At 33.7% G+C, this 10,463-nt stretch overlaps 1 protein-coding gene across 1 annotated transcript; it reads right to left on the bottom strand.

The window, feature by feature from the left end:
* Nucleotides 1-771: 771 nt before the first annotated feature.
* Rap1b (RAP1B, member of RAS oncogene family) lies at nucleotides 772-10,131 on the bottom strand. Its single transcript, XM_013021778.1, has 7 exons — nucleotides 10,028-10,131; nucleotides 9,205-9,273; nucleotides 8,137-8,193; nucleotides 6,184-6,324; nucleotides 4,429-4,572; nucleotides 3,499-3,615; nucleotides 772-2,099 (listed from the first exon to the last, which is right to left on the bottom strand). Exons 1-6 carry the CDS (start codon nucleotides 10,082-10,084, stop codon nucleotides 3,529-3,531), a joined length of 555 nt encoding a protein of 184 aa, XP_012877232.1. The 5' UTR covers nucleotides 10,085-10,131; the 3' UTR covers nucleotides 772-2,099; nucleotides 3,499-3,528.
* Between the last annotated feature and the right edge of the window lie 332 nt (nucleotides 10,132-10,463).

The raw sequence follows: 10,463 nt of genomic DNA, 5'->3' as shown, positions 1-10,463 counted from the left end.
GACTTTCCTGTGTGGGAAGGTTTTGAGCTAGGATCCTCAGATGTCAACCTCCTGAGCAGCGAGGATTACAGGTGTGAGCCACTAGTGCCTGGCTCTACTTCTATTTTTGTACATGAGAAGATGGTACCTTATGCCACATTACATCCCCCTACCTATTTGCATCAGGGAAAAACTACCAACTGAAAGGACGGCACTAGCATTCATTTCACTCATAACTCCTATGAAGTAATATTATTATCATCCTTATTTAACAGCCAAGGAAAGCCAGGCACTAGTGGCTCACACTTGCAATACTACTCAGGAGGTTAAGATCTGAGATAAAGATTTGAAGCCAGCCTGGGGAGGAAAATCCCAGTAAAAAGCTGAGAGTCGTAGCTTACTGGTAAAAGTGAGACCATAAGGTTCTCCGATCAAGCCCCCAGTACTGGCACCAAACACCAACACCACTATGAAACAACAAAAAAATTAAAAACAATCTCCAAACCAAAAACTCAAAGCTCCATATTCTAAAAGCATCCACCAGAAAACCTTATCCTTCTTCCTCATCCTACCCTAAAGGGCTACTGAACACTACTCAAAAGTATTTGTTCATAAGTAATATGTTTGATTTACAAATTTCTTTCTCAAAAAACAGTTCAAAAAGAGGTTAGGTGGACATGCAAGTAATACTAGAAAACTCCTTGATATCTATCACTTATTTTTCCTGTAATTAATTAATGAGGCTGGTTTACTCACTGAATTATGAAACCACACCGTGTAAAATAACACCTGTTACATTTAAAAAGAAGGTAAACCCATATTTATTTACTAGCACTGTTAAAACATTACACAAAACACATTCAAGTGGCAAGTAATTATAATGCAAGCCCTTGCATGGCAATCCAAATTGATTGAACTACTGATGCTAAGTTATACAAAATTGCACCACTTTAATTAAGGCTTTTTAGTTTACATTTGGCCACCTCAAAGTAGTTGTAACATTAGGTTGGTCAATTTAAATACTGTGGCTCCCTGTTGGATAGACACACAATCTTTACACCCAAACGTTAATGCATACAAAGCAACAAGGCATTGTTAAATAAAACAGCAATAGTTACTGCAAATTAGGCCTTGTGACCAATTACACATGATTAAAATTACTTCCCACATTCACATCCACAGTACTCGTCCACCATTTAACATCTCAACCAAAACGTTACACATGGGAAACAATCACTAACAGGCAAAAATACTAAACCTGTATATTTGGTATTGCAAATACACTTATGCATGAGCAAGCAAGGGGTTCACAGTGAGAATCTACAGCTGCAGAAGCCTGAAAATGATTTACAAAAATTGTTAAATCATTAAAAAATTGTTTGAAAATATACACTTCTTGTTGTAGACCCCCACTGTACACACAACTATAAACATTGTTCCTTATGTAAACAAAAAAGAAAAAAACATCATAAGATTTGAAAGGTCTGGACATTTCCTTCCCAACAGATATTAAAGGCAACGTCTTTATCTAAGACATTATACTGAAAGGACTATTGTATTTTAAAGACAAGATCACTGTCTCCACAGGTTTTTGAAAAAATTAAAAAAACTATATAGCTGTGTTAATCAAAGCGCTTATTTTGTACAATACAATGATAATGACCTTCAATTTTTTAAAAAAAATTACAATAAGCTACAAGTATCAAAGAAGCGAAGTTATCTGGAGTAGTCTATATAGGAGCTCTTTGGACTTTCTTTTATTATGCTAAAATAGTGGTGCTTTTAGGATTTACATTATTGTACTCTCCAATACAAAGAATGGGGATGTGTTAAAGTATACAGTACACCATTTTCATACATGTACAACATTGGTGGATGAAGAATGTCTCTTAGCAGTAATACTGGATGTAGCCTCTGGTTTTACCAGCTGCATACTGTAGAACTATTATATAAGTAAAAATCTCTCGTGATACTGGAAAGTGATTAGAATGTGCAAACTGATATAGTAGCTTTCATCCGCCTCTTAAAGGTACCACCACAGGAAAGTCCATTTAAGATGTTGGTAGGTTTAACAAAGTTGGAATGCTGGCACTGTTGAATTGGGCAACAGTTCTTCAGACCTACCAAATGGGAAAAAAAAATAATTAAAGAACCAAGGAAACAGCAACACAATATACTACACACTCTTATTCTAGTTATTACATTAATGACAATGTACCACAATTCACAGCAAAGACATTTTTATTTCTTTATTCCAAAAACATGAAATCTACTTGGCTACTCTTTTGAAAGCCAGTCAAATGAAAATTTTAGATACAAAAAAATGTCTGTGCATTACCTGCCAGGAAAAAGAAATTACATTAAAATGCTAAATCAAGTCAACCTTATTAAGAGTTAGGATTAAAAAATAGAAATATTAAAAAAATGAACGGTCTTGTTGTTTACAATAATAGATACTTAGATCGAAAAATTAAGACCTTGCTTCCAATAAGAATGGCTGAAGAGTCAATTAGGTGGGGTAGACAACTAGGAATTTACTTCATGACATTTTACTGCTTTACAGCCAATAGTTCATTGACAAATATTATCCAGCCCAGGCCAGCTTGGAATACCACCTTGAGTATCTATTATATGCTAGGCATTGACTTAATTACAACTATTAATCTACATAAACTTTATATGCTCTGGTTTTTTTTTTTTTTGCTCACATCTTGGGTTACTGGTGGTTCTCCCTGTTTGGGGAACCCTTTATCCCCAACCTGGCTAACTTTTACTTGTTCCTACCTGGATTCAAGCCAGCCAGCCTATTCAGATTCTGGCTCTGCTAGTTACTGATTGAAAGGTTCAACAAAGTAACATTCTTCTTTTGCCTCTGTTCCCTTCCCTCATTTCTAATATGGGAGTAACTCTTGCCTCAGAGTTGTTAAACTTCAATTAATTAACATATATACAATATTAAAGAGTGTTGGGACACGTGGTAAACAAGTTAGAGGTTTTCATTATTCTACTATGGTATGCTGGATTTATTTTCTTATTTCATTAATCATATTCTACTTTTTTTTTTTTTAAACAGAGAGAGGGTCTTGTTATCCGGCCCAGGCTAGCCTGGAACTCAAGATTTTTTGGTCTCTGCCAGAGTACACAGCACATATCCCACCAGGGCATTCGTACATAATCAGCTTATTATGTCAGTTAACAGGCTTGAACTCAAGCTATTACTTGACTTTTTTTGCGGATTAATTGCAGATAAGAGTCCCTTGGATTTTTCTACCTAGGATGGCTTTGTTGAACCAGGCTAGCTTTGAACTTTGATCCTCAGATCTCAGTCTGTGGGGTAGCCAGGATACAGGTGTTAGTCACCAGCACACAGTGAAATATTTGGACAGGGTATTGCAATAAATCACATCCTAAAAGTAACAGTTACTTTCTTTAGAATTAACAACAAAAAATATATTTTCCCTCATACCACAGTGCTCTTACTAAAGTTGAGTGATTAAAGTTAGAAGCAAGATAACATACCTGGCTCAGAGCTACAATGCATTTAATTTATTAAAGCAGCTGACATGATGACTTTTTGCGAGCCTTTCCAGGTACTGGAGTTTTTCTGTTAATTTGCCGCACTAGGTCATAAAAAATCTGTAAACATATTATTATGTTTTTAATTCAAAGGAAGGAAAAGAAAAAAAATGACAAAATGAAAAGTGCCATGAAAAATGGAAGTTTCCATGGATATAAATAAACACCCAGAAAGCAATTATGACGTTAGAGAATAAAATCAGTTCTTAAAAGTGTCAAGGTTTTTTTTTTGTTGTTGTTTTCTTTTTTTGGGAGGCTTAAAGCTGTTTTCCTTAAATAAGTACTTAGTTGAAGGACCTGCAATGATCTTATTTGACTCAATTAGAACATTATACAAAGAAAAACATTCTTTACACTTTTTCAAATATTCCCATAAACCTTTGTTATACAACATTACTTTAAGCCTCAATAATATTCTTTTATTTAACATCCTTCATATATTCCATGAGTATGTCTTCCCCATGCTGACTTTCAATTAGTTTTGCCTTTCTGGAAATTTCACTGTACCAGTATATAGTAAAGAAACCAAAACAGAACTGTTTTTACATACACACTTCCTTATTAATTTTATTCAATTTATTTTTTATAGGTTGTGGGGCTTGGACTAGTGGGCCTTGGCACTATCCCTGAGCTTTTTTGCTCAAGGCTAGCACCCTACCACTTTGAGCCACAATGCTACTTCCAGTTTTCTGGTAGTTAATTGGAGATAACAGTGTTCATGGGGACCTTTCTGCCTAGGCTGGCTTTAACTGTGATCCTCTCAGCCTCTTGATTAGTTAGGATTACAGGAATGAGCCACTACCACCCAGCCACCCATTAATTTTAAATGCTTTATTCCAAATACAAGGCTATCTTAAGGATATCTAATCATACCTCATTAACATTTATTTTTGATTTTGCAGAAGATTCTAAGAATGCACAGTTGTTCCATTGTCTTGCTAGATTTTGACCTTGTTCCTTTCCTACAACCCTTTCATCTTCCAAGTCACACTTATTACCAACCAGGATCATTGGAACCTAAAAATATATTTGTGAAGGTAAAATAAATATATAAGGACATTACACAAAGTCAAATAATAAGAATTTGGAGTTAAAACTTTAAGTATTACTTTCATTTATAATGTTAAAGAAAAGCATTAAATTAGTAATGTGTTATAAAATTCTCCATTACCTTATATTCTAAAGGAGCTACTAAAGGGTATTTGCAAAGGGAAGTAAAAGGAAGGCTGAAAATTATACATGTTAAGTGAAAAAAAAACTCAATATACTTCAACATTTAAAAATGTTTTACGTCTGATTCAACTTCAAGGTTTTTGGTGGGTTACAGATATTTATCAACTGATTACTGCATTAAGTGCACAATATAAAAAGGAGAAATCTGAAAGGCCTCTAAAGTAGAAATTTTAATTTCTCACACAGTCTTGTATTAGCTAGAATTTCTTCCTGCATAAACATCAAGTACGGTTACTAAAAATATCAAGTGATTGGTCATTTGTGGCATATGTAGTTTTACAAAAACATTATAGGAGAAAGTAATACTTGTATTTACCAAAGCACTATTGACAACTTTTAAATCAATTTTCTGTAATTCAAACAAAACAAAAAAACCAAACTTTTTTTTTTTTAGGATAGAGCCACCAGGAATTTACTAAATACGGTTTTAATGCAACTGACAGATATAGGTCTCCCCCAAATACATACAGTCCCTTTGTTTCTGATGTGTAGAAAAGGCAGCACTTACCTGGGGCATCTCAGCTCTCATTATCAGATATAATCAAATATACTATATGCTGGGATGATAGACATATGCCACCATGCCTAGCTCTTATTAGTTAAGATGGAATCTTGTGAAATTTTTGACATGGCCAGCCTTGAACCAAGATCCTCCCAATCTCTACCCTCCAAGTAGCCAGGAGTACAAGATATAAGCTATTGAGCCTGGCTAAGCCAACTACTAGTTCTGTGGTACCCAAAGCAGCAGCTTCAACACTAACTGGAAAAGAAGAAGTAAAAATTCTTGAACTCTGCTAAAAGTCAGAAACTGTGGAAGGTGGGGCCAATAATCTATGTTTTAATTAAGTTCATTGTTGATTCTGATGCAGAATCTACTTTGAGAATCACTGTCAGACAATGAGAAATGGCTCTGAAGTTTGCTATAGAGTTAAACTCAGTATGGTACACTCTAAAGGGCTCCCAAGTTAACAGCAGAATGTATTTGTTGTCTTCTTTTAAAAACCTTATGTATTTTTTCTCTGCCATAATTGCTATATATACTTTTATGTATTTCTTATTTTAAAATGCTACAAATCTACCAAAAATGAAGCCAGAACATTATTCACTCTATTAGTAACATCTGCATCCTATTGCCTTTCCTTCCTTTCCCACAAAATGCAGAGTTTAAAAATTGGCAGGGTATAACATTTACTTTTCCTAGGACAGAGAAAGGAGGGAATTTCTCATTTTCCATATGACATATATTTGAAAACATGTCTATGCATAAAAGGTGTGTTTTTTTACTTTTAAAAAGCCATTCACATATGAACTTTAAATTGTGTATAAATTTAAACCTTAAAATTGAATACCATTATAAGGGGTTTGAAATAAACATTTATTGGAAAGCCAGCTTACATCATCAGTGTCTTTAACTCGAAGAATCTGCTCTCTTAGATCTTGTAAGTCATTAAATGTGGACTGTGCTGTGATGGAATAAACTAAAGCAAAGCCTTGTCCATTTTTCATGTATAAATCCCTCATTGCTGTAAATTGTTCCTACAAAAGAAAGATAAACAACAAAAATGTTTGACAGCTGATTGGCCAACTTTTCAGTCTATAATTACAGCTTAATAAAGAATACTGTAGTACTTTGCAACATTTTAAAACATTATTGATCGTGGCAAGAATACTATTTGAAAAATTATTTTAAGAAATAGGTTTTTATTTTAAAATAATGCACCAAAGAACTATATACAATAAACATTCTCAAGCAGAACAGAAATGTCCTAGTTCCAAAAGCTACTGAGTAGCACCCTTTAATATAAAACACTCTAAACTTACCCCTAAAATTGCAATAGCTTGTAATACTCCTGTTTCCTGTTCCGTCAGTTCTGTTCTATCAGGCAAGTTATTTTACCTTTATTCCATACTGGTAACTTCACTAGATTATGAGATCTAGAATGCTGGAACACATACCTGGCTCATATGAGGCACTTAAACATTAATAACAAATAAAAAATTTATACTAAGCTGGGTGCTGGTGTCTCACGCCTGTAATCCTAACAACTCAGGAGGCTGAGATCTGAGGATCATGGTTCAAAGTCAGCCCAGGCAGGAATGTCTGTGAGACTTTTATCTCCAATTAACCACCAGAAAATTGTAAGTGGCACTGTGGCTCAAGTGGTAGAGCGCTAGCTTGAGCTGAAGAGCTGAGGGACAGCGTCCAGGCCCAGAGTTCAAGCCCTACGACGACCACCACCACCACCAAAATTCATACTGGATACCCAGAATCTTCTCTTTACTTCTGGATATCCATAAAGGTAGTTAGTTGCCATGGTTTAGATATAGTTTGAGTATCCTCTAGGGCTTTCCTGTATCAAGAGTAGCAAGAAGGTAGAAACTATACTCACATCGACCAACTGGAAAGTTACTGGTATTAGTCATTAGGGTAGAACCTCTCTGAATCCTAGTGGCTTTATACAGCAGAGGGATAGACACTGACATGCACATTCCCTATGTCTTGCCATGCTGTGGGTTGTCTCAGGACTCTGGCAGGAAGAAGGCTACTACTGTATTTAACTATTAAGAGTTTGCACCTCCTGAACTGAGAACCAAAATAAAGCTCTTTATAAAGTTACCCTGGTTAGGGAATTTTATTATAGTAATAAAAGAGCTAACAAACTGACCTATTAATACTTTGGAGAAGGAAAGATACCATTCAAAACATTTTACTATTAATACTTTGGAGAAGGAAAGATAAGCAATCAGAACATTTTACACTACCAGTGAGATACAAATGTATGTACCAAGTACTTTTCACATGAAATTCAGAAAGTGTTTAAAAATTTTTAGTGAGAACATGAGAAATTTTGATTAAAACTTTTCTTCTTCATATGTGAAAATGGAACTAGGTCACTTGAGATGGGTGGGGCTGGGATAGATGGGTGAGAATGACTAAGGGATAATACTGATCAAGATGAATTGTATGCATAAGTTGACATGGTAAATTAAAACCCCTTGTAAAACCGGGAAATACTTTTTTTTTTGGTCTGGTCGTGGGGCCTGAACTCTGGGACTGGACACTGTCCCTCAGCTCTTCAGCTCAAGGCTAGCGCTCTACCACTTGAGCCACAGCGCCACTAAACCCCTTGTAAAACTATAAAAATATTAAAAATAAATTTGATTCTTCAATGTGATCCACTGTAATTACAAAGTATAATATTCTTTTTTATGAAAAGAATTCAAGACAGTAAGAAAAACAGCTTTAAGAAATAAAATAGTACTTAAGCTTAACTAGTATTTGCCTAAAGAATAACTGCATTAGTAAGTAAATATTGTAAAAATCTGTAGCAAATTTGTTTTACATACCGTTCCTGCAGTATCCAAAATTTCAAGCATACACTGCTGCGCATCTACTTCAACTTGCTAAGAAAAAGGTAAAAAAAAAAAAAATCATGTATGCAAAACTACTTTAAATAGACTTAAAAGCTTATATTGAGATATATCAACTTTAAAGTAGTATCAGGTAATACTTTAGCAAAGTATGAGAAAAAAATAACTAAGCCATAAGGTTTGAAGACCCCCAAATTTTAGTAAATGTAAACAATGTGTTCAGTAAAAATTCAGTTTCATTATGAATAACTCAGCACAAATTATAAAAAAGAAATGAGCCTAACTCAATAAAATCATCAGTAAATTCAATAAAGTAGTAGTGATTCTATCACCTAATTCTTCTATATTACTTTGAATATGCCTTCATTTATCTAACTATTTTCTTACCATATCAGAATAAAATAATGGGTGGCAAAGTAAGTGACATAACTACAAAACAGATTATGTATCCTGATTACTTCTATTTACATGCTATTTCCTAGGAAAGCAAAGTTACAATGTGGGTGAAGGAAGGAATTTCTAGTTTTCTGGGCACAAAGGGAAGAATGAAAACAATATCTGCACAACAGTGGAAACTAGGATGGCTACTTACATAAAGATAGGAGCCAACTCTCACACTACTAAATTAAAAATGTCTGCATAATATTTCAGTCATACGCTGTGAAAGTGGACAAAATTGACGTTGACTGAAGGAGACAAAAACCAGGAAAATTAAAGAGACTTCTTTATACTTATCTCAAGGAAAAAAGCCAGGGAGTTTGTGAGAAATTGTCTTTCTAGGAGGTTCAGTGGATGGCCTGGCCCTGTAATTTGTGCATCACCTTCCAATCCAGGAAGGAAAGATATCAGGATAAATTTAAAAGTTCTGAGTATGTATATATAAGTCTTTATGATTCCCTTAAAACTGGTAAAAATGTAATCAATTATGAACTTTTCCTACTAATTAACTATCCCTTCATTCTACTTTATATGCAACATTCAATAATTATGAAAATAAAAACGTATTTACATTAAAATAAAAATGCTTGTTAACATAATACATACCTTTCTATAAGAATCTTCTATTGTAGGATCATATTTTTCAACAAAAATTCCTTGAACAAACTGTACAGTCTGAAAAAAATTAACACATCATTATCCTTCTAAAGAAAAGAATAAATCTAAAGCTGTAAACTTTAATTTACAGTTGACTCTCATTTATCTATGGGTTCCACACCCTCAGATTAAAAAAACCAAGGTTAAAAAATACTGGGGGAAGGTGAAGAAGTTTAACAAACCGAATGTATTTGTACTTATTATGTAGAGTTTCTTATAATCACAAAGTATTTATATTGCATCAGGCATTATTATTTTATGTACTATATACACATATAAACAGTCAGCATATCTTCTAATTACTCTATATACAAATGAAAAAAGGACTCACATTATTATATACTTTCCAAAATGAATTTCTCCTAATTCTCTTCTCATTCCCCAACCCTCTCTACACCAAATTGTTTCTTCATTCTTGCTATGTCATTCCTAAATCCTGAAAATATGGCCATTAGGATGCCTCTTACAAATAAATTTAATTGAAAAAAAATTCATTTGTTTCTGAAAAAGATACCTATTTATATCTTCTCACTGTGTCAAAACTGTATCTGCCATACTTCAACACTATACACTCATACTAGACATTTAATACAATTATAAAAAAATTACATAAACATTACATTAAAATATTATAATTTTTCTTTAAAAAACACATTATTTCTAAAGTTAATATGGGATTTCACCATAACAAAGTAAAATAATCAGATCTTAAAATTCAACAGAAAAAGAGTATCTCTGAATGTAAAGCTTAGGTTAAGTGAGAATGACTTACCAGAGCAGATTTTCCAACACCTCCTGAGCCAAGAACAACCAGCTTATACTCACGCATGATGCAAACTTGTCAAAACCTAGTACCTTGTTAGAGAAAAAGAAAGAATGCATCAGTAAAGCCTCAGTATTTAAGTGCTTCTATTGATTTTAACAGATTTAAGGCCGGTAGATTTAAAATGATTACTAGACTATATTAATATGGAACACTATAAGATTTATTATAGAATTACAGATATGGCTTTCAGTCTGATTTCAACTGGAATAAAATGTTAAGCAAAAAAGGTGAATAACATCAGAGTGTATTCTACTGACTTACAAAATGACATGTCTATTCCTCTTGAAAAGAAGAACTGAAAACACAAATATCCTATAAGCTGTCTGAAACCACAAACCACAAGTACAGCAGTAGAAATAAACCTAATGAACAAACAAATCCC

The sequence above is a fragment of the Dipodomys ordii genome, unplaced genomic scaffold (assembly GCF_000151885.1).
Source record: "Dipodomys ordii isolate 6190 unplaced genomic scaffold, Dord_2.0 Scaffold3, whole genome shotgun sequence".
Lineage (NCBI taxonomy): Eukaryota > Metazoa > Chordata > Mammalia > Rodentia > Heteromyidae > Dipodomys > Dipodomys ordii.
Note: the sequence above shows the minus strand (reverse complement) of the source record. Positions and strands in the feature narration are given on the sequence as shown.